General features: G+C 38.8%; 1 protein-coding gene across 6 annotated transcripts in view; it reads left to right on the top strand.

The window, feature by feature from the left end:
- The window catches only part of pde5ab (phosphodiesterase 5A, cGMP-specific, b), a 66688-nt gene that overhangs the window by 19092 nt on the left and 22191 nt on the right, over positions 1–25405 (top strand). For 2 of the 6 annotated variants that reach the window (XM_036596121.1, XM_036596123.1), the window contains exons 1-9: positions 6181–6609; positions 9166–9790; positions 13638–13727; positions 13844–13915; positions 14089–14178; positions 14264–14401; positions 19227–19294; positions 22152–22260; positions 25269–25353. In XM_036596121.1, coding sequence (XP_036452014.1) covers positions 6515–6609; positions 9166–9790; positions 13638–13727; positions 13844–13915; positions 14089–14178; positions 14264–14401; positions 19227–19294; positions 22152–22260; positions 25269–25353 — 1372 coding nt within the window. In that variant the 5' untranslated portion in view covers positions 6181–6514. Of the gene's footprint in view, positions 1–2008; positions 2197–6180; positions 6610–8330; positions 8432–9165; positions 9791–13637; positions 13728–13843; positions 13916–14088; positions 14179–14263; positions 14402–19226; positions 19295–22151; positions 22261–25268; positions 25354–25405 lie in introns of those variants that run through there. The other 4 variants (XM_036596125.1, XM_036596120.1, XM_036596122.1 and 1 more) reach the window with 4 other exon arrangements.

Raw genomic sequence — 25405 nt, forward strand, 5'->3', positions numbered from 1 at the left:
TGTAAATGTATTCCAATCAATTTACCATCAGAGGTTTGCCTTACAAGAGCCGCCTTTTGTTAGTAATCCATCACCCGGGGAGATGACGAAGTGAAAGCACCTGAAAGTAAACAAGACCTGCACACACATGCACACGCACACACATACGCACACACACACACACACACACGCATACGCACACACCCACAGACTTGAATCATACATATGTCTCCTTAGTATTTATATTAATTTCCAGTCAAAACATTCATTAAGTGCATTATTTCACAGAAGCCTCAACAACTAAACGTAAGATCATGATGTAGTGTGTCCACTCTTTGTCTTTATTACAGTGTCCATTTTTGTTTTAGAGACTTGCTTTCTGCTTTTTGAAGAAATCCGCAGGGATATTCTTCCACACCTCCAAAGTTCAGTCTTAGAAGTTGGTTACATTTTCTGCCTCTTACAATCCAAGTAATCCTAAACACATTCGGCAATGTTGAGGTGTGGTCTCTCGGGTGGTCAGTTCATTATTCTACACTAGATGCTTCTTTGTTTGATTTTCTTAGTTTTTATCTTTTTCTGTGCAATGTACTGGCTATCTCAGTAGTGGCTACTCCACATCCTTTCAGGCCTACAGCGTTGGAGTGGAACTTGATTTTCTCCTCTCTCTCTCAAAGATGTTTATCTAATGGGGACAGTTTTGGTGGTCTATCAGGTCTTGCACTGTTGTCAGGAGTCCCATTTTCCATTTTGAATGTTCTTTTTCCTTGTTTTTCTTTGACTTTCACCTTGCAAATTGATTATTTTATGTGCAACCTTCTCAGAAATATCTTCTTTGGATCAAATTATGCCCAGATTAAATGATACATTTTGATGATTTTCTAAGTGCAAAGCCAGTCATCGCATCCTCTACAGAGAACAAACATGTATATACATTCAGCAAATAAACAGTGTGTTCTCTGTAGAGGATGCGATGACTGACTTTGCACTTGGAAAATCATCAAAACATTGCTGTTGGAACAAAACCGTAAGTGTTGTTTTTCATTTTTTCACATGATTTGAAAACAGCAATTGGCCTTTACATTGTGTGTATGAAAGGACCAATAGAAATTGTCCAAAATTACATAATAAGATCTTTTTCCATTTATCTATTAAACTTAAGGATGCTTCTTCCTTCTCCTGTAATGGTACCTTTTTGGAGATAGGAAATTTTGTTCTGACAGCAATGATTTATAGCTTTTTACTTATATGTAATAAGAACTTTCTAAGCCTAAACCCTAACCCTACATAGCACTAGTAGGATTGCACTGATTGATGTGCCTTGATCTTAGATCAGTGTTATTACTCTAACGTGCTTGATAAATATGAGCCATTGATAAAAATGCATGTCAAAATCTAATATGTAAAATAAATAAATAAATGTATTAACCACTTTACAAAGTCGGGAGCATTTTGTGAGTTTTGACATTGTAGATTATCATTGGTTCTCCTGCAAAGTCGGGACATATTCAAAAAATACACAAAAGCAAACACACACACACACACACACACACACACACAGCCAACTGTTAGAGGCACTGTTTGAGGTCACTAGAATCAGTGATGTCTCAGAGGCGCCAAGTTGCCATGGTCCAACAGAGCTTGTTATTCCTTTAAATAGGACAGTCACTACTCGTCCACCTGCCCAGCCATAATGACCCTCAGGCCTTACAATGTAAACAAAGCTCTGTGCACTCAAGGCAGGTTTATGACGTCGTTGCAGAGGCCTCAAACAAGCCAAGAAAGCCTCCATTCTGACTCCAAGCTAGTTTCCTCCAGCCGCTATTTCATCGCATACAACAATGTGAACACGGCAGCGCCCTTCCCCCAGCTTTCAGTTTGTATTTATTCCAAGTCATGCCGGACCTTCTGATGCTCAGCAGGGATGGCTCTGTGTTTTCTCAAGCTCAGAGAGAGAGAAAGAGAGAGAGAGAGAGAGGGCGAGAGAGAGCGGGAAAGGGTGAGAGTGTTTGTTATCCCCACACACCCTCCTCTACTTCTCTACCTCCAAACATCACAGTCTATCAAGCACTGGTGCTCAGAGCCACTCGCCTGGGACGTTTTCGACCGCATGCGAAATTTTCTTATTTTCTACAGCTTACACTGCTTTTGACCCCCTACCATCATTCCAGAGGTGCTGCTATGATGCTAAGGAGAATGTGGTGCCTGCTGCTGGAGGTAACTCTACCTGAACAGCATGCTTGAGCTTGGTGTGTGCATGTCACGCATGGGCAGCTATGAGATCTTGCATGTGGATCAGTGCATGTAGCAGTTTATATTAACTTCAGCAGTATCTGACATTACTTACTTACCACTGAATAATTTATAATTCAAAATTACTGAGTAATTCATAGTGGTTAATGAGAAATTTTTAGAAGTTATTGAATAATTCATAGCAGCTGCTGAGCAATTTATAGTAGATACTTTACAATTCATATTAATTACTGAGTACTCAGTAATTCATAGTAGTTTTTTGGATAATTTATAGCAATTGTTGGATATTTTACAGCAGTTACTGAATAGGGTTTAATCAGTATTCATAGTAGTTACCAGACAATTCATAGTGGTTACTGAGTAATTCATACTAGTAATAGGAAACTGTATAGTGGTTACTGCGTAACTCATATTGGATATTGTATAATTTAACATAGTTACTGAGTAATTCATAGTGCTTACTGTATAATTCATAGTAGTTACTGAATTATTCATGGTGGTTATTGAATAATTCATAGTAGTTACTGAGTAAATCAAAATGATTATTAAACAATTTGTGGCACTTACTGGATAATATGCCTTAATATAATAATTGAATAACAAGTCTCAAGTTTAAGGAGTTTAATCCTAATTAATTTTATAATGTATAGACTTAATATATATTGTATAATAAATAATAAGCTAACATTAAGAGAATCGGAAGCCTTTTTTCTTCTGGTTCAGATCAGAATAAACTAAGCAGTATAATCCCTTGATAGTTTGAGTACACTGGTTTTATCAAGACCTTCCAAAGACACATACTTGATCTGATAGTTAGGTCGTTTGCCATTTTAATGGTAGCAGTGTGTAAACACACAAGATTTGATTATGTACATGTTTGCAGTGCCTGCGGAGGTCTTCCAGCAGTTTTAAAAATAGTAAATCTCCCTCCATAGCCCTGCGTGTTTACTGAAGGGTTCCTTTTGGAAAACGGCTGCAGGGCAGAGGGCCTGAGTGAGAGTGTAACAGGAGGTTAGTCTGATCTGGAAAACATTTGCCATTGGAGTAGCGCTTGCGGATGCCTTACACTATGAGCAAGGGCGTAGTTTTGGTTTCAGAAGTGAGTGGGGACATTGTAAAGTTGGATCATGACTGTGGAAATGGGTGTGGTGGAACCATGGAATGGGTGTAGCACACTGATCCATATATCAGCTATGTATTGACTGATATCAGTCAGCCCATGTTATAATTCTATTCCTGTAATAGCAAGAATAGACCTGCTTCAGTATTTGATGTTGTCCCAGAACCTCTAGCTAACTTTGATAGAGGGGGGGAGGCAAAAACTGGACTTTAAAAAGTTGAAACTATGTTTATGAACATATGTGTTGAAAGAAACCTATTGTCTGCTACTTTGAAGGCTACTATCTCAACCAGTCCAACGGGCTTGCAGGAGACATTTCCTAGAATCTGGGTGGTCTTTTGTCATTACATTTATATAGTTATGTTCGCTTTCAAAGTGCCTTGCAACATTTTTACTGTGCATAAATCCATTATGCTTGTACCTTTAATCCCTCTCCCAGCCTAAACGGAATTCACATAAATTGTTTCTCCTGTATGATAACCTTGTTGAATGATGCACGCTGCCGCACGCTCTCGAGATTTTTTCCATTGTGGGATTGTGTACGGGGCCTTCTCCTCCTTCACAGTTATCTTCCATGACTACGCCTCAAGACAGGGTTTACAATAGAGGTTGAACTGTTTAATGTAGTCCAAGGAATTATACAACGGGATAGAGTGTTGTTTGACTTGTGACTGAAAGGCAAACCGGGGAGTTTAGCTCTGAGCAAAATGAGTGACTACATCTGGACAGTGTTCCATTCGAGCACCATGACTTGTGTGTGTTCGCGTGTGCAAATGTATCAGGTGACACCTTGACGGATTGTTACATGTATGTGGTACCCGTCAACTCTGGTGGCGAGAGGGGAAACGGCTGAAAGGAGAAGAGGGAAAGAGAGAGAGAGAGAGAGAGAGTGAGAGAGAGAAAGGTGGATAGAAGACCCAACAAGATCTATTCTGGTTATTCTGAATATTAGTGATCTACAAAAGAGCCAGTAAAAGGTTCAATGAACATTGATAACAACAGAAATAAGTACACGGTATTATTCCACCAATCAAATCACATCAATTACATATTGTCGGTGTGACTATATGCCCAATGGGCCCTCATTATCTTCTTCCAGTCCAGTATAGGTGGAGTCACATTTGTGCCCAAGAGAGCACATATGTCTCCAAAGTGTCCCTTTTTCTCTGGAGAAAAAGAAGCACCATCTGCTGGTAAGGCTACACCCTCCTGCACAGACATTAGCAGGATGGTGGCAGTGGTGTTGGGAGGGGGGCAGGGTGCAGGATGTTACTGAACACAGTGATAGATTGTAAGTGTTATTCATTTAGGTCACTTTGTCTGCATTTGGATGATATTCTTTTAATTATGAGGCCCATGCATAACACTCTTTAATAACCTAACATTTCACTGGAAAATGCTTTGCTGTCCATGTAAATGGCAAAAATGCACAGCAGGGCCTAAATGACACAACTCATTATGACTAACTCAAAATGAGTCACTAAATCAAACTGTTCTTACAAAACTGGCTGTGCGGCTAGAGTAAGGCTACAACTCAGCTTCTTAAAAGAAAACTATGAGATTACAGCAATTTCCGTGTCATAGGGTTATTACTTAACTTGTTTTGTACTAAAGCACGAATGTGCGCTTTCAATACTGCCAGAGGTGGGTAGTGATAATAATCAGTTCTATGTACTTTTGTAAACTTTGGATGAATTTGCACTTTTCCTAGGGTTTTCAAATGATAGTATTCTTATTTGTGTTTAAACATATAAATGGATCTGTTTTTGCTGCATTTTAGTCCATTTTTTTGTTTGAAAAGGAATTCTGCTGATTTTTTATATGATGTATTGTTAAAATAGAAACAAAGTCATGCAGTGGTTTGACATGAAATGTTCTGTATTAGAGAAACTTATCAGCTCAGAATTGTTCTCAGTGTTGGTGATAGGAACCAGACGTCTGCAATGTTTAATGTTTCTAAAAGCTTACAGGTTCACAGTTACATGGTTACGAGTATGCTGCCTAATTCCTGAGACGTTGTTTTATCATAGTTTTGAGAAAAGGTTTTGGCCTTAAAGGTTTGGTCGTACATTTAAAAATGCATTCATGGTGGAGAGGTAGGCTGCATGCAGGGCATTGTGAGGCAAACTAGTACTCAAAGAAAACATTGAAGAAAAACACCATTGTAGCGTTAACTACTAGTAAAGAAGACACACAGCTTATGCCCAAGTTGTTGTGCTTTACTAAAGGCTGTAGTCAGCCACAGCCACGCCATACAAAAGCAAGGCTTCAGGCTAACAGCTAGCTCTATACTCACACCTGCACTCTTGCTTCTGAGCTGCCACTGACTAGTAGTTCCTGTTTTGACGAATGTATTTCCCCCCAAGAAGGCTAGCCCCACCTTCACAATAAGAGTCTTTGTCACAATAAACAATAGAGAATAATAACCCAGAATTAACACGCAGAATATTTCTCAAACACATGACATTATTTTAGCATTATCAGCATTACATACACAAACTCAGAAGTCACATTAGGTTCACTTGTCATTTTGAACAGCAACTTAACTTATACTTTGCTTTTAAATACTTTGCTTAAATGTTTCTTTTAATTTATAAAGTCAAATTCACATTAATCCACATCGTTATTTCATAGCTGTAAATGTGCCTGATTTAGCCAGAGGGCTAAATTTTCATCTGCCTAAAATCTTAAAATGGCCATATTTGTGTTGCATGGTTCTCACTACAAAGAAGATATTTCTCTACAATGAACCGTTTCACATGAAAAAAAAAACATTCTGAATTAAATGACAGTGTAATTCTTATGCAGAAATGTAGAGTTATTCGGTGGAATGTCCCTTTAATTTAATTCAGTTCTGCTTTGCTTGAAAGTTGAAAGTGAAAGGTGTGAGCGAGCTTGCCAGACTGTACGAAGATGAGAGAGAGAGGAGAGAGAGAGAGAGAGAGAGAGAGAGAGAGAGAGAGAGAGAGAGAGAGGCGCGTGCAGAGGTCAGTGCCGCGCACGCAATGTTGATAAGTGACATGGCTTTGCTCTCCGCTTCTCTGACAGTCTGTCTTTAACGGCTCCACATTTAAGCCGTTTTTCTTTTCCTCCTCTTCACTCCTGCGCCAAACCGAAGAGTCTGCGCTAATGACATTGTGTGGCTGAACGTTTCGCGGCGATATGGAGGGTTTTCCTCCCGAAAGCGAGAGGATGGAGGCTTGGCTCGACGACAATGTGGACTTCGCTCACTCCTACTTTGTGCGAAAGGCTAGCCGGTGAGTTACGGGAGCGGGCGGCAGCGGGGAGACCATATACGGCTCATTTTGCTCATTCAGAACAGCCCAGAGAGGAGAAAAGGGGGAATGGAGAGTGGACTAGCTATGTTTCTGTCAGGTCGCCAACTTTATCTACTGCAGCGCAGCTAAGCGACAGATAACATTGTCCTCTCCGCAGACAGCCGTGTGTGGTGCAGTGATTACGGGCTTAGCGTCGCTTCGCTGACAGAACCAGCCTGTAAACGGCAACTTCTCATAAGCGCTCAGTCTGAGCTCTGAGCTGAATGTTCTAGACTGACAGACTTTGAGGGTCGTTTATGTGTCTGTTTTAGCCTGCATTACATTTTTCTTAGGGCTGAACGATTTGGGCAAAATAGCTAATTGCGACTGCGATTTAAATTGTGATTGTTTCCTGTACATTTTCACTTTTCTGTCTTGTTGTGGTTGTGATGTCACAGCAAACGTTTGTCTGGTTGCTTCTGCTTGGTCTAACTCATCTTCAACCACTGTACAAGTTCTGTGTTATTACACTGAATTTTCCACTTAAAACTTGTTGATAATATAGACTTTAATAAAAAAAAAATACAGCTCTTGCAATTTGCAGCTTGTGGGCAACATTTCTTACGTTTCTCTACGTTTTCAATATAAATGTGATTCATCTTTCATCTCTACTCTGTATAGTACCAAATGAAGTTTCTAGCAGTGACTAGTAATAATAGCAGAATCATTTTGGTGCTATATAGAACCTTTCGTTAAATTACATAATAATATCATATCATAATACATATAATAATTTATATCATATACAGCTGGTTTTCCACACTTAAAAAAAGATGGTTCTTCAAAGAGGTTTACTAGTTAAAAAAATGGTTCTGTGTAGAACCATTAACATTCAAAAACCCTATGCATGTCTGAAGGGTTCTTTCCATTGTGACAGCAGTCTTCAGACTGATAGAGAATGTGCTGTAGATGGTCCTATATAGAACTTTTTTGAAAAGGGTTCCATATAGCACCAAAACGGTTCTTCTATTGTTATGATGTGAACCCTTTTTGGTGCTTTATAGAACCCTTTTCTAAAGGGTTCGATATAGAACCATTTTCCTTACTAAAGAACACTTGAAAATATGTTTTTTTATCTGTGAGAAGAACCATTTAAGCATGCATTTAGATCATTAGAGTTGTCAAGACCCCTTTTTTAAGGATGCAGGCTGTTATGCTCTGCAAAAGTGAGTGTTGCTGTCTGCTAGCAAGTCCTTATCACATTGTCACTGTGTACATTTGATGTGTAAATACTGCTTCATTTGCTCGTTCAGTGGCAGCCACCATCTGTATTTTCCGTTCACCCTCATGCTGTCCATGACCTGTAGTCTATTTTTGCATTTTTATTGTCTAGATAGATGTAGACAGACCTGTTTTGCTTGTACAAATTGCAACGCCTATAGTCTTGCTGTGGAGCTAAACAATGAATGTAGTTTTCAGTCAGAAACTGCCGGTTGCACAGGACACTTGCCATTGTTCAGTGAACAGTGCAATGTTAAGCTGGTTCGCAGTATAAGACTCCACTGCACTCTTTACTGTAGCACAAGTGTTGTGTTTTTCTGAGCTGTGTTTGGACACATACTTACCTGACATTACTCTAGTCTCTCCGAATTAGAAGCATCACCTTTAATCCACACATATAAACTACTGTTATGCTTCCTGCTTTGAATATCAGACCGTGAAAAGCAAATGTTGGATCCACACCAAGAATGTATGTGGCTGGTCGGCAGTAGTGAATGAAGATGTTTTCTGCACAGAGAGGGGGCCTGTGGTGCTCTTCAGAGTGAGTGCTATTGATTTAGCTATACAAGCTAAGGACACTTAAATTTGAGTCAGTGGAGATTCCTCTGAAGATCTAGCATTGCTGTTGTCATAGACTTTACTCTTACAGTCATTTTTATTGAAGGGGAAGCCAGTACTGTTTTATTTTGCCAGAATTAGAACGTAATCTGCCAGCAGATTTCACGGCAGTGAGTTTTATAGCCTCTGGGGTTTTCCAGACGAGCTGCTGAGCTCAAGTTTTCATTCAGTTTCATGTGAAAGCGAGGGGACCTGAACATTGGACTTTGAACACTTGATTTTATGGATATCATTGTTGTTATGGCTATTGTGAGCGTCCAGTAAACTGAGTAAAGTGATGTCTGTTAGTTGTACGTCAGTTTACCAGCAACTGTGTTATGCAAATGTACATGTTAATTGTTAAAAAGTTTTTATATTCAGAATGAATATACTGCATACAGTGATAAAAAGACAGATGTGTTGAAACTGTCTTGAAACACAAGGATCTGCATGACCGCCAAGGAAAACATTGACAAGTCAATGTCAAATGAAGACATGATGTTCAGATTTCAGCAGCCATGACCTATATAATGACACAGTTTAAGAACCTCTAAAGCCCTCTCAACATATACTGCACTAGTGAAGTGAATACAACCCCTAAGAAAAGACAGTCCATCTGTCTCTGTAAAAGCTTTATAGACTTCTCCAGCATTCTTATTGGTTGTTTGTCATTTTCAGGGAAATGGTCAACGCCTGGTTTGCTGAACGTGTCCACTCCATCCAGCCCTCCAGAGAGGGGTCCAAAGCACTTCCAGAACCCCTCAGCAGCCTCCCCCCTTCAGGCCCCACTGAGGCGCCTTCACCCAGCCCAGCACCATCCACCCCCACCCGCAAAATCTCTGCGTCTGAGTTTGATCGCCCTTTGCGACCCATTGTGGTGAAAGACGCAGAGGGATCCCTCACCTTCCTCAGTGACACAGAGCGGGTGCAGATGCCACCTCCGGCCTCCCAGAAGCTCAGCTCAGGAGAAGGTCCGGACGAGGGTGGAGGTAGAGGGGGGGACCGCTGTGCCCGTCTGTTGGAGCTTGTCCGGGACGTCTCCAGTCACCTGGACCTGACTGCCCTCTGCCACAGGATCTTTTTACACACCCATGAGTTAATCGCAGCAGACCGTTACTCATTATTTCTGGTCTGTGAGGACAGCTCCAACAAAAAGTTCCTAGTCAGCCGGCTTTTTGATGTTGCTGAGGGATCCACTCTGGAGGAGGCCTCTAACAGTGGCATCCGCCTGGAGTGGAACAAAGGTATAGTCGGCCATGTCGCGGCCACCGGCCAGCCGCTCAACATCAAGAACGCGTATGAGGTAAGGGTTACTGTGCTGTTTTATCTTATTATTTTCACTTCTTGGTGTTGTTCTATTTATGGACGCATATGAATGCTTAATTTTTATAGCCAGTGTAGGCACATGTGTCTAATTCAACCTGAAAAGGGCACATTTATTTATTTATTTATTGGGAAGCAGTGATATGGCAATTCTGGCGATGCTGTTGTCTGATATTTTTCATATACATATCTGCCGATGCCTATGCTAAAACAGTGCCATGCAGAAATCAGAGACCATCCTTCATTTATTTCATTTACAGTCAAAAAGTCATTTTTTCAGTCATTTCTCCAGTGTTTTTTTTAGGAGATCAGTATAACTTAATCCCAGAGCATAAGGAAGGGAAAAGGCAAAGGAAAATAAGTGATGAAAGATAAAAAAAAAATATATATATATATATATATATATATATATATATATATATATATATATATATAGGGACTCCTAGCACTTGGGGTGCGGGAAAAAATCGATTCTTAGATGCATCGCGATGCAGACGTGGAAATGTCAAAAATCAATTTTCTAAATATTTAATTTATAACATAATGTTGACGGAACGCTAAGGGCGGAACTTGGAAGTGGGTAAGTGCAGCGCCCGGACAGTCTGTGACAGCACATAACTAAAACACAACTGGATGAGTGAGAAATCCGACCGGCTCCCTCTGCATTAAAAGCCAGGTTAGGTCAGGAGCCACAACTCAAATGATCAGAAGAGCCATTTTGTCCTTTCAACAAAAATCAAACCACCTTGGGAGCCACAACATTTAATGTCCAGTATGTGATAATGTGCTAGTTTAGGCTAAAAAATATAAACGAAAACGCGGACTTACTCTGCTCTGCTTTAAGCTTTAGCTATAGCCGCTTTCCTCCCAACTCCACCCGAAAACTTTTCCTCAAAAGTTGAATAGTTTCATGTAAAATGTCTCTCAGCTTTCTGCTGTTTTACGAGGCTGAAGTCGCTTCTCATTCTCCAGCTTCTTGCTGAACTTTCCGGTTCCACCTTAAATTCTGACTGAGGCGCCGAATGTAAAAGCGACACCATTTAAGGTGGAACGGGAAAATTAGAGAAGCGACTTCATCTTCGCAGCTTCGCATCTTTTTACTGTGTGACAGTCTCTCGTTGCAGATTTAAGGTACCAGGAAACCAACTGCGCTGCTTATAAATGCGAATAAGTCCATTCGTCTCCAAATGTTCGTCTGTTTTTCTCTTTTACTTTTTCGTTCGCTACTAGCTCGGCAAAACCTCGTTGCTAAGTGACCTGCAGTCTTTCGCGCCCCCATCACGAGACCAAAACTGAAGTTATGAAATCCCTAAAGAATATATAATGTGCTGCATGGTCATCCATGACCACTGGATCTTGTTTCACCGTAACAGCGCATTTTATCGCAGATGAGTGGCAGCAGCGTCTCCAAACCAGAGCAGTGAATGAGAGTCTTCTAGTTCACTTGCCACATCACTTCCATTTGTTTTATTAATAAAAGATATTGGAAGTAAATTCATTATGGATCATTACAAATACTTTGTTTTAAAACTACCAAGTCCTCAGACAGTAAGAAAATAGAAATCATGTATAGAAAAAAAAAGATGAATCAAGATGCATCGATAATCGTTTTATAATCGCATCGCAGCCCTCTGAATCGTAATCGAAAGGCGTTTCTGTCCACTGTGAGAAGATAACACAACACTACGAGTCTGAAAGGATGTGTGCTAAGACTGAACTTTGGAGTTGTGGAAAAATATCCCTGCAGATTTCTTTGACAAACTAAAGCAAGTCTCCCAAAAAGAATAGAAGCTGTGATAAAATGAGATAAAATGTGATGACAAAAAATGGAAACTAAATAAATGAAGGGTGGTTTCTGACTTTTGCACAGTGCTGTACGTAAACATTTATAAAATGTAGAAAATAAGACAACATCCACCTGGATTAGCAACACAGAGAAATGTAACATTTCTATAAAGTTACAAATGCAGGAAAATGAATAAAAAGCTTGCATTTTGGCACAGTATTCCTGCAGTATCCCTCCCAAAAAATGTTCTGCTCTTCCAGAGTGGAATGAATACATCATCGGTCAAGTCTAAATCTGTCTGATGCTGATAGTTTGTTTTAAATTATTTTAATATCGATATGATTCCAATATCATTGGGCATCCCCAAATTATTAGGCCGGCTTTGCGAGAGTGTGGGGAAGCAGAGTATTTAAATGTTTAAAGATTTGAGCGTTCATATTATGATTTTGGCTCTTATGTATATCCCTAATGTTATCCTTAGAGCATTAGCTAGAGTGCTTGGAAACCTCATGAGTAAACAGTGGGTTGGTGCATTAGCTTGGCTGTGCCGAAAACAGGCCATAACTGTCCTTTATTTTGATGTATTACATGTCAGTGAGGGCCGCTGCTTTCCCCTATAGCTGTTTCTGGTATCTATTGATAGGCCATCAGTTTGTGTTACCACCTGCTCTGCAATAACCTTTGACCCTTGTAAAGTCTCAGTGGTTAGCCAGAGATTCACAAGCATTCCTTAATTAGTCATATGAAGTATTAAAATGACTGCCAGTCATTGCTATTTGAATGGTTTTTCTTATTTCTGCATTCTTAAGGATCTTCTGGGGTCATTTTTACAGAAAGAGCATTGTTCGAAGGTCTGAAATCTAAATTATTGTGCATAATAGTGATACAGATGGCACGTCATGCTCTAGAAATAATAAAAACATTATCTGTCTTGTTTACTTTGTGCATAGGTAGCTGTGCAGTTCAGTTGCTAGCCAACAGTCTTGAGTTATGGGAGCTGGTATTTTTAGCCGTCCTTAATTTAGATTAATCGTGGTTTCCCCAACAAGTCTAGGGGGAGATAATCGGGAATAGGAGAGAGAGAGAGAGAGAGAGAGAGAGAGAGAGAGAGAAAAGAGTACATATTGGTCTCATTACTAATGTTAATCAGGGAGTTGTTTTTCCCCAGGCAGCCGAGCATGGAAGCACAGATCATTTTTGCTTTGCAGATGGAGGGTAATGCTGTGGACTGACAGGAAAGCTACAAGCATCCTAGAGCATTACAGGACATACCTAAGATATTGTGGTTATGCAATTTACTGTTCTTACAGTGGATGCCAACATCAAAATGGTTGAAAGATGAAAATCTGTATTTCATCTTCACATAAGGCCTTTAAATCTGCAATAAATGTCAATGGGAGATGGTTTGGATTTGATGCATGAAATACATTGAAACTGTAAGTATATGAAAAGTATTTAACCTTTAGGAGTTGCAGTGTTTGCTGGAAATGACAAAAACATGGTGTGATTCATTATGTAATCCTTATTTAAACAAGCAAAGAAATTCTTACATAACTTTCAATCACAAGTGTTTGCAGGTAGACGAGGAGATATTTTATTATGATTTCAATTCAATAACAACTTCTTTTTGTGCATGCAGTCTTGTTTTGTGGAAATAAAACATTCCTTTATACTTTTATACATTTTTATACAATATACTTTTTTTTTCACTTTTTTTGTATCAAATCAAACTGAAAAATGGTGCAGATGCCAAAATATCAATACCGAAGGGAAATTGAATGTAAATGTAAATTATTATGGAAGGTGCTATGTAATTAAGCATGTAATTGTGTAATTACACATGTAATTATACAGTAGGTTGTAATTACATAACTGCATTTAATGACATAGTTAAATAGTCCAAAGAAATAAACTTGACATCTAAAAGTTCAATACTAAGGGTTAAATACATTGAACCTAGTAAAGGTTTATAGGTTAGAGGTGTGTTAAAAGTCGCAGACCTGGTTGTACCAAAAATGTTTAAAAGTTATTTTATCTGCAGGATCCTCGATTCAATGCAGAAGTGGATCAGATCACAGGGTACAAGACACAGAGCATCTTATGTATGCCCATAAAAAACCACAGAGATGAGGTGAGAGATACAAAAAGGTAAAGTAATATGTAGCATTGTTTGACGTTTTGGGGAGTTCTTGCTGCCTATGTTATGAATCACATAGTATGTTCATTTTCGTCATTGTCTTTCCTAAGGTTGTTGGTGTCGCACAAGCAATTAATAAGAGGTGTGGAGAGAACAGCACCTTCACAGAACAAGATGAGAAGGTGATAAAAAATCAGCTTTCTTTGTAGGTGTATCTGAGGTAAATAGAGCTGTTGGTTATTTGCTCAGTGCTGTAACACTTACAGGGAAGTCAAGACTCTTGGACTATTGCAGTCTTTGTAAATGCCATTTGACACCAAACCAGTGTAAAACATGTTTTTATATGCATCAACAGGACTTTTCCTCCTACTTGGCTTTCTCTGGAATTGTTCTACATAATGCACAACTTTATGAGACGTCACAGCTTGAAAACAGGAGGAATCAGGTATACTGCCTTTCTTACCTTTGTTAAAAATGCAACAGGTTTTGTAACTTATGTTCTCACATGTCAAGTACTTCTTATGGTGTAGGTGCTGTTGGACCTGGCCAGTCTTATATTCGAAGAACAGCAGTCATTGGAAGTCCTGCTGAGGAAGATCGCAGCCACCATCTTGTCTTTCATGCAGGCTCAGGAATGCACTGTGTTCATTGCTGATGGCGAAACATCGGTAAGCTCAAAGCACTTCATTTTTCTCTTGCTGACCCACCAAAGGGACCTTCTATAACTGTTTGGCTCCGTAGGGTTTAGTTGTGATGGTGAAAGATTTCTAAGGAATAAGAGATCTCACAAATACATGTAGCTCACATTGCTTAGCGGTGAATTTCCAGAAGGTGCTTTTTGGAAACTGTTTCATATGTGGTTCTAGTGGGCAGGCAACAACATGCTTATCATGCAGTTCTTAAGGTCTGTGCTTTCAGAAGTTTTAGCCTTCAGCAAAATACCTGCCCCTCAGCTGTGCAAACCCAGTTCATGATCAGTACATACAACAGAATACACTCTGCAAAGTTCAAGAGAAAACTTGAAAGGCTTTCTACTTTGAAATCACTATAATGAAAATGTATGGCAGTAAAAGGAAGTAAGACGTTTTGGCAGATCTGGAATGCAGTCTATATAAAACCCATTCATTTTGCAGTAATATCAAATACTTTTGGGGTGGGGAGCAGGGCCAGATTAAGATCTGCCTCTTGGTCTGGAATTATGGTGCCCCGTCCCTACGAAGTGTGAAAAAACTGCTGGAGACTTGTTCTGTTCTGGACACTTGTTCTGTTTATACTTCTCAAAATATCTAAACTAAATTTGCTCCTCAGCAAAGGCTTTGTAAGGATGGGGCAGGTTTGCTGACGAGAAGATATCAGCTTGCTAGCATACAATGCACATTAAGTAAGATACCACAACACTAATGACACAGTCCACAAAATTTAAAACACACGTAAATGATAACGCTTATTGGCTATTTACAGCTGGTTTATTAGGCAGAGACAGGCTAGTCTGGTATGTGAAGTAAGGCCGAAAGATGAATCGTTTTTATATTGAAATCCCAATTTAAAATAGTGTAATTTTCAAATCGTGAGAGCAGCTATTTTAACTATAGCCTACATTCTCAACAACAATGACTTAAGTTTTTAGTGAGGGAAATTTAACCTAATAGTATAGAACTTTTAGATGAGTTAAATCAAAAGAAAGCAACCAAACACCCACATGATGTGTACATGACAACAGGATAAGTAACTAAGCACTACATTCAGAGTTCAGCAAAAAGTTAATTTGCTGGTTGTCTTGGCCAAAAAAGCAGTCCTTAGTTTATTGTAAATAATCACAGTATGAATTGCAGTCACAATTTTATTCTAAAAAAATTGCAATTAGATATTTTTCCCACATCATTTGATCGTAGTGTGGACAGATTTAAAGCAAACTGAATGTTTAAACAAATGTAATGTTAACAGATAATTCAAATAGTTATACGTGTGTAAATGTTTCATTTATTTTCAAATTATAAGTTTGTTGATTCCCTCAAATAATCACTGTAACCAATAATCACTACAACTGTAAGAACAGTAAAAAACTAAAGTGGACGCAAGAAAATAGTAAAAATAGGTTCAGATGAGGAAATTTCACAAAGAAGATGATGTTTATTACTGTACTGTTGCACGCATCCCTGGTCAAGTTACGTGTTTTGTTGGTTACACCCTGTACAATAAGCAAACTTAAATATGACATTGTAATGCAAATGTTTTATTTGTGGAAATAAACATATTGGACAAAAAACATAATATTAAATTTGCCATTAACTTTATATATTCCACCTTTTTTTTCCCTTAGAAAATCAACATAAAATGTCATTTGACTAGGGGTGCTTTCACTTTGCGTATGACTGTATACCATTTCAAATTCTTAGTACTGTGAAATCTGTACTTCAAACAAACATGCGCTTATGCAATCTTTTGCTGGTTCTTGAATCTATTAAAATAGCACATTGAAGGTGTGTACTGGTTATTACTGCATGACAAGGGCAGTTTCCATTGAACCAATGCCACTGCGAGTGCTGAATAAATGTTCACCCTACAGTAGTCTCCGATAATGCTATACAGTTAGAAGAAGAAGATGAAATGTTATGCAGTGATAAATGTTGAGAAATAGGTAGTGAGCAGTGTTGTTTCCTGAAGAGAGGCAGTGCTAGGTATTTCACTGTGCCTGGCTGAGTGGGAGAGTGGCAGGCCAATCAGCAGCCCATAGACAACACTGCTTTCATTTATAGCAGAACCACAAGCAAAAAACAGGCTGAATCGCTCTCTTATTCTACTCTGCCAAAGAAGCAATTTCAACGTGCACGCAAAGACATGCACACACACACACATACTCATAGACACGCATCAGGTATAGACTTTCAAAAACAGAAGTAGAGATATATTTTAAAAAGTATTAGCACCAAAGAGAGTGTTATTTATTTCAAATAAGCAGAGAGGACCCTCCATTACGTTTCCTAGCAATAAGCTTTTGATGTCAAAGTGCAGCCGGTGAACCGCCATATATTACATTAAAAGCTTGTTAAAAGGAAGCTTCCTTTATAAAAAAAAAAACTAAGATCAGGCTTTTTGAGTAGGTGAGTCACTGTACAAAATAGAGATAAAAGCAACTCATCTATTACATAGACAGAGTTTTTTCTTTTTTTGGTCTTCTGCTCTTAGGGAAATCACACTTCCCCAGGTTCAGCTTTTGCTTGTGTCTGTTTTTCATAGGCCTCCTCCCTGCTATTGCTCAAATTGAATGTTATTTGAGCAATAGCATTTCTAGATACAATTTTTTTTTCAATTTTAAGGGATACAAGTTTTACAATAAATAAAATGTTCCTGTGTAAATAATCTTCCTAAAGATCTCAGTACAGTATGATTAAATGACATGCAGAGTATTAGCAAAGACCTTAAACATCCCTGTTTGATAATTTGCAAGTGTAAAATTGAATTGTCTCTGGACAGGTGTGCCATGCAAGATTTCTCTCATACTAATGATAAGGAAGGAAAGAGAGAAGCCAGCGGACACTTGAAAAGAGTTCAACTCTTTTTAACTCTGAAAAGGAGGTTAACTCCAGACTGGTTTCTTGAAAAAAGGTGAAGGTGCTCGCATGGCCTAGCCAATCTACTGACTTGAATTCCATAACATGCTGCTGCACCCAGTAACAATAACAGCACAGCGCACAACCGTGTCTGCTAGCAGGTTTTGTTATTACAATGCATGAGGTCAGTTCAAACAGGGCTACTACTGAGGAAGCTCCAGATTCTGAGCTCTTTACAGCCAAATTGGCTGATGACCAATTTTGGTCAATTTTTTGTTAGCCTTAACCCAATGGTCATGCTATGTGGTCTAAATGAACACATGAAACATGCTAGCACATTTCTAGTACTTTATGTTAGCCAATGTCGCTACATGAATATGAAACAAAAAATCTTTTTACGTAATTATGCTTATGATTATGATACATTTTGGTTTAGGTGTAGCTGCAGCATTCATGCGTGAGTGCACTTACCCGCTCACAGTTTTAACATCACAAAATTGCAACACATCTGCAAAATCAAGATATTAAATTGGCTGATTGCCAGTTGGGTGTTTGGAACACAAATCTGCCAGTTCCTCTTTGGCACCTTCAGATCATGCAATAAAACATTTCTATTAGAGGGGATTCTTTAGTAAGCATGATAAGATTCAGTAACGTGGTGAATTATTACTGAATTATGAGAAGAATGATTTGGTTATAATTATTTGTTGAAGCAGATAATATTTGAAGGTCTATGACTGAAAGTCAGCCTCTCTAGCAGGCTGAATTTCTAGACTGGTGATGATTGTCTCAACTGTGTGTTGAGATTTTTTTGCATGATATTTAGTTTCACATAACACCCTGACCACTCGGCTTTTAAGGTTTTATGTTCTCCTGAGAGCACTTCTGAGGTTCAAACAGAAAAGAATTTAACTTTTATTAGATTAAACAGTTGTTAATGCCAAAAGATGTTTTAGTGTTCCTATTTGCTTTACAAGGAAATGTCCCAACGTTTATGAAACCATGAAAGTCAAAGTGGCATGGAGAGCTGTTTTTAGAGTGATATCTGATGGAAGCTGACATTTTCCTTCCTCTGTGGGAGGTCTGTTTTCCTCTGTTGTGGTCTCATGCAGTCTCAACCCACTTGCTTAGAGATATGTGTCTTAGTGGTTCTGGAGGCTGTGTATTGGGAAGAAACCCACTTCATTGCAATCAGGCTGATCTACGCTGGCCCAGAGAGACCTCTGGGGTTTGTCAGCTTGACATGAAGTTTTTGTAGGCCAGTGGCAGCTTTAAAAGAGGAAAGCCCAGCTTACATTTAGATGATGAATGCATTCTTCTCGTTGGACAAAGAGTTATACTGAATGTTTTCAACATAGGTCAACGTTTATTGAAATGGAGACGTTAGAAAATGGTTGTGTTGAGTTGGTGTTCAAAGTTTTTTCCTCTTAAATTGAAACTGGATGGCACCCTGGTGCACTTTATCCTGTCTTCATGGTCTCTTAAAGTTTGGAAAAGGCAGGCTTTTGCAAGCAGAGTTCAGGTTTGCAGACAAGTCCCTATAAGGTGGTAACCGTGTGTCCAGGAATGTTGAAATAAACTCCACTTCTGGCAGCGCTGTTGCATAGTATATTAAATTTCTCTGTCTGTTTATTGTGGAGAGCCGTTACAGGTTCTTCCGATTCGTCTGCTTGACTAATGCCATTTGGCCACAGCCATGCTCCGAAACGATTTAATTGTTGCGAGCGGGAAATTCTAACCCCTCCAGAAACACACTAACACAAGCACATTAAACTATGTGACTGCTGAGATTCTGTGTTAAATTTACACAGGCAGTCACCGGACACTAATAGCATTAAAAAGCCGCAGAAACCACTGGCTTCCCTTCCTGAAGCCTTCTCTAAGTTTACCTCTGTGAATAGTGCCTGTGATTTAAGTTCTAACTGTTCTGCTTATGTCCCAGAATGCTTTCTCCAGCGTGTTTCACATGGAGTATGAAGAGCTAGCTGGATCCATGGAGTTCCCCAACAGGTAAGCACAGGACAGTTTCTTCCTTGTATGTATATGGCCTGGCTCACAAGGTGTTCAGTGAGTTTGAGGTCAGGGTCCTGTGTGTGTCACTGGAGTTCCTGCACAGCAAACTCATCAAACCGTCTTTATGGACCTTGCTTTGTGCACATGGGCACAGTCATGCTGGAACAGGAAAGGGCCTTCCTCAAACTGTTGCCACAAAGTTGGAAACATGTAATTGTCTGAAATGTCTTTGTATGCTGTAGCATCTACTTTAACCTTTACTGGAACTAAAGGCCCGAGCCCAAACCCGGAAAGCAGCCCCAGACCATTATCTCTCCTCCACTTTACTGTTGGCACTATGCATCTCGGATATCCCAGATTCATTCATCAGACTGCCAGATAGTGAAGTGTGATTCATCACTCCAGAGAACACGTTTCCACTGCTCCAGAGTCCAGTGTCTGCCTGCTTTACACCACTCCAGCCGACGCTTTGCATCACGCATAGTAATCTTAAGCCCCCTTTTCACACCAGATGAGGTAACCGAATATGCTTCTAAATTAATCAGTTTAGGCTTTCATACTGAGCGCATGCGTCATGTCGCACTGTGGTGGCAATGCACATTTAAAGTGCAAAAATACGCTTTGGGTCTATTTTTGACGCATGCAGAAACAGGCAGAAACAGTATAAAATGCGGTATTCTTGCTATAATGTACAATCTAGACTATTAAACAGATTGACAAATCTAGTTTAACTCTTTGAGTAAGTCAGTGTTGTGAACCCGCATGTATCTCCCCTGCTTTATATAGCTTTACATCACATGGTGAGAAAGCTAGCAACGGTCACAGCAGAAAATCAGATTTTTATTGTGGATCTCTTTATATGATCTACATAAAGTTTATTTAAGCAATAAACATTCAATAAAGACATGTGTATTACATGAAAATGCAATGTAAACAGAAACCACTTTTGCCTCCGGTGTGAAATAACAAATGTGGAGTCGTTCTGGCTTACCAAGCGCGCCACGTTGCATCTGGTATAAAATCAGCTTTAGGCTTGTTCGCAGCTGCCCGACCATTGAAACCCTTTTCATGAAGCTCCCAGCGCACATTTATTGTGCTGATGTAGCTTGTTTGCGTGTTCTGTTACTTCATCACTGAGCTGTTGTTGGCCTTAGATGCTTTAATTTCAGAATAATAGCACTTACAGTTGAACGGGGCAGATCTAACAAGGCAAGAATTTCACAAACTGTCTGTTTAAAGTCACTAAGCTCTTTAGGAGAACCCGTTCTTCTGTCAGTGTTTGTGTATGGAGACTGCACGGCTATGTGCCTGATTTTATGCACCTGTTAGCAATGGGTGTGTCTGAAACACCTAAAATGAATAATGAGGAGTGTCCACATATTTTTGGCCATGTAGTGAAATACTCAGTCAGTGTTGCAAGTCAAGCAGATGATGCCCATGATATTTTGTCGCAAGCAAACAATGTTAAAATGGTGTGAGGCGTTTTTACCTTTCTTTTGAAAGGAACCGTTCCATATCCAGACAGAAGGTTATACCCTTGTTAGAGTACACCTTGGCTTGAACTACGAGCTGCTCTTAAGTGCCTTTGACAGGTGCTTAATCACAATTTGTTTAGGCTAACCTGTCTGGAAGAAGGGATTTTCTTTCTTTTGGAAATCTTCTGAGTCTTTTAGAGAGGCACAGAACATGCTCCCAAACTGCACGTAGATGGCTGTTTTTTTATGTCGGCTCACCATTAAAGCCACAGGTTCTTTTTTTGACAGTTATATTACTCACACATGTGGCTAGTGATCCACCATGTGGAAAAACAATGTAAGGATCTCAGGTCTCACAGCATAAAAAGCACAAACAACATACTTCAGGAAATATCATTTTCATTATAATCACTGTTTGTTGATGTAGACTACTGGATAGAAAAAGAGTGCCAGAGAGAGAGAGAGGTAAAGCTAGAGAAAGAGAGAGAGCAAGTAGAGTTTTGCACAAGCTCTTGAAGGAAGCATTAAAACCAGCTCAAATATTTGGTGAACGTTCGTTGCTGTTTTCTTTCGTTTTGTCTCATTCCTTTACACAGTGGCTATTTGCAGTTAAACCCATTTTTATTATGTTTACATACTTATATAAGCCAAATGGGTCCATCTGTGTACACATAGCCACTTCAATTTGAAGTACAATAATTTGTTGCACTCTGAGGTATCTGCCAAATAGAGAGCAAACTTCAGGATGCTAGACATGGCTTTATGAACTACTGGACATTTTTTTACTCATAACATTGGGTTGTATTCAAAGAGTGTCATCTTTTCAAGAGCCAGTGGAATCTCCTCAAACATTTATGTATCAGGAAATCTATCAAGAACCCTAAAGCACTTTACCTTAGTGAAAGAACGTAGAATCGTTTCTGGGCTGCTTCTTTTCAGTGAATGTTTGTTTTAAGGATGTTCCCAATTAGAGGACTAGACTCATGAAAGAATGTTTCTTCAGATCATAAGTCTTTTTGAGAGCAGTCTGGGTTTCTGATTGGAATGCTTCAGGGAAACTTGCTCGTTAAGAATTCCAGTAGCATAACAAGAAAACATATTGCTGGTTGCTTTTGGCTGCTGTAGCATAGTGCCTGCTTCGGTTTTTTTTTTGTTTTGATTTGTTTTTCTTTAATCAAACCTTATCATGTACCATATTATGAGAAGTCTTTCAGACTGTGTTGTTAGTAGTTTATTTTTGCTGAACACTATAGCCATTTCAGTACTGTAACTTGTGAGGAGTTCAGAAGAGCCCATTCTAAAGTCCTTTGTTCTTCTCTAGGTTGTATCATAGTTGCTGTAGTTTGAATCTTAGCAGAGCTTTCTTTGTGACCCTACAGGGACAGTGATGTGAGCAAGATTAACTACATGTACGCCCAATACGTGAAGAATACCATGGAGCCGCTCAACATTCCTGATATCACCAAGGACCAGCGATTTCCTTGGACTGTGAGCTTGCACACGACTATTCCTCAGAAATCCCTTAAACCAAAGGGCAATCCCATTCTGAGATCAAAAATTTTCCCACAGAAAGTTCTCAGAGATGTTTTTTTTTGCCTTTGAATTTAGTCATATGCCAAAGTTTGGGCACCCATGGTCACATTACATGTTCTGTTGATTATATAAGTGAAAACGAGTGAACACTTTCTCTACAGAGAACACACTTCTGCACATTTTAATACACATTTACGTTTTTTTTTTGCTGAATTTAATATAATGACGAAGGAAATAAATTATACAAAGTGGCCTATGAAAAAGTTATGGTACGTTTTATATGTTATGTTTTTTTTTCAGCATATTAAACTAAATAGCAAATAAATACAAATACAAAATATAAATACAAATATTGCACTCAAATTTGCATGTGAAAATGAAATATTTAAAGGAGGATGTGTTAACTTACTTTTACTTAGAAAATCAAAAAAACATGTAATTGGACCAGGGGTGTCCAAACTTTTGGATACGACTGTACATATGTTCTGCTTGGAGATGCTTTATGTGAAAATACTGATGCTTGCTAGGGATGGACATTTAACCTTACTTGCTATTCAAATATATGAATTTTTAATGAAAATTATGAGAATATCTCAACAAATAAATATTTCATATTGTTATGAATAAAAATGAGAATTGAACATTTGTTTATTACATACAGGTAGCATGAGATATAAGGGTGTAATGATTTCAGAACAATATTAAAAAATCAAATAATCGAAAACTCGAAATTAAAAACTTTTTTACTTTCTTAGTTCATGTCCCTTGTCATATTAAGCATAACTCATAATACTGGATGATTGAAAAGACAAAATTCTTGTTTTCCCATTATCTCTGATCAAAGTGTAGTGACTTCTAGCTGCTTCTGAAATGTTTTCTGAAATGAGTTTTGATTATGTCACCGTACACCAGCAGGTGTGGAAAATTATGTTTACGAAAGCGAAAATGCCCCGCTAGCTCAGAGATCCTCCCTGATACAGTGTTTCTCTTAGAAATGTGTCACAGTACAGAAGGAAAAGACATTTTTATTTCTGATTCATGCTGACTTTAAAAACAGCATTGAAATGGAAAACTGCATAACTGATTTTTCACTCAGTCTCTTCTGAGAGCCTCTAATTTACTGGATGTACTGTGGAAACTGTTTTTGGGGAATTCTCAGCTGTGGTTTATAAGTAGGGCTATGTAAAATCAAGACATTTTTAACACTTAAAATATTGAAAATAGAATCAAGTTTTGACCTCAGATTGGAAAATGACGTTGAACCTTAAAATGAGTGTATCATTACACCTTGGTCTGCATGTCATTGTTTGGTTGGATTAGTGGTTTGTCCTTTTTTAGTGATATGTGTTTTAGACATTACGTGATTTCTGTAGGTCAACGAGATCAGTTGACCTACAGAACAATAATTCAAAGTTGCAGAACTCATGCTGCAACAACTTTTTGTTTTTGTGTATTTACATTTATATAAGGCTCTGCTCAGATGTTGGCAATTCGCTTAACTGACACTGTTAGCTATTAGCTACTTTCATCCTAACATTCTCTGTGGTTCCACAGCCCCGTTTCCAAAAAAGTTGGGATGCTCTGCAAAATGTAAATAAAAACAGAATGCAAAAGTAGTACAAAGACAACATATCATGTTGAAACTGAGGAATTTTATTGTTTTTTGAAAAAATATGTGCCCATTTTAAATTTGATGCCAGCAACACATTTCAAACAAGTTGGGATGGGGGCATGTTTACCACTGTGCTGCATCGCCTCTTCTTTTAACAACATTCTATAAGCGTTTGGGAACTGAGGATTGCTGTAGATTTGAAAGTGAAATGTTTTCCATATTTTTGCTTGATATAGGATTTCAGCTGCTCAGCAGTTCAGGATCTCCTTTGTTGTATTTTTCATTCATAAAGCAGCAAATGTTTTCAGTGGGGACAGGTCTGGACTGCAGGCAGGCAAGTTTAGCACCTGGGCTCTTTTGCTACAGGGCCATGCTGTTGTAATATGTGCGGAATGTGGTTTGGCATTGTCTTGCTGAAATAAACAAGGTTTCCCAGAAATAGATGTTGTTTGGATGGCAGCATACGTGACCAAAACCTGTATATATCAATCAGCATTAATGGTGCCGTCACAGATGTGCATGTCACCCATACCCTGTGCACTAATGCACCCCCACACTATCACGGATACTCGCTTTTGAACTGTATGCTGATAACAAGTAGGATGATCTTTAGCCTGGAGAATGCAGTATCCATGATTTCCAAAAAAGAATTTCACATTTTGATTCATCAGACCACAGAACACTTTTAAATGGTCCAACTTTTAAAAGTCCATCTTAAATGGGCCCAGAGAAGACGGCGGCATTTCTGGGTTGTGTTAATACATGGTTTCTTCTTTGCTTGGTAGAGTTTTAACTTTATTTAGCATTATGTACCATAGATGATGAAATCCCAAAATTCTTTGCCGTTTTACATTGAGAAACGTTATTCTTGAATTGTTGCACTATTTGCCTTCACAGTCTTTCCCAGATTGGTGAACCCCTCTTCATGCTTACTTCTGAAAGACTCAGCCTCTCTGGGATGCCCTTTTTACACTCAGTCATGCTAAGTGCCTGTTGTCAATTAACCCCCAGGTGGTTTTTAGCATTACAATGCCAATCTTTTGCTGCCCTGTCCCAACTTTTTTGAAATGTGTTTCCGGCATTACATATAAAATGAGCGTATATTTTTCAAAAACAATTCAATTTCTCTGTTTACACATTTGATATGTTGTCTTTGTACTATTTTCAATTAAATCTAGGGGTTGAATGATTTGCACATCATTACATGCTGTTTTTATTTTCATTTTGCACAGCATCCCAACTTTTTTGGAAACAGGGTTGCATATCAAAAAGGTTTGACACTTACTTAGTACAATATCTTCACTATTTCTGTCCCTCTTTAGCTCACAGGATGTGCTTTTCTTCTTCTCAGAGTGAGAATCCAGACTCCCCAAACTACCATGTGAAGAGTTTGCTGTGCACACCAATCAGGAATGGGAAAAAGGATAAAGTTATCGGTATGTCTGTTTTTGTTTTTTTACTAAATTCATAGGAATAACTTTTATACAG

This window comes from Colossoma macropomum, unplaced genomic scaffold, assembly GCF_904425465.1.
Source record: "Colossoma macropomum unplaced genomic scaffold, Colossoma_macropomum, whole genome shotgun sequence".
In the NCBI taxonomy this organism is placed as follows: domain Eukaryota; kingdom Metazoa; phylum Chordata; class Actinopteri; order Characiformes; family Serrasalmidae; genus Colossoma; species Colossoma macropomum.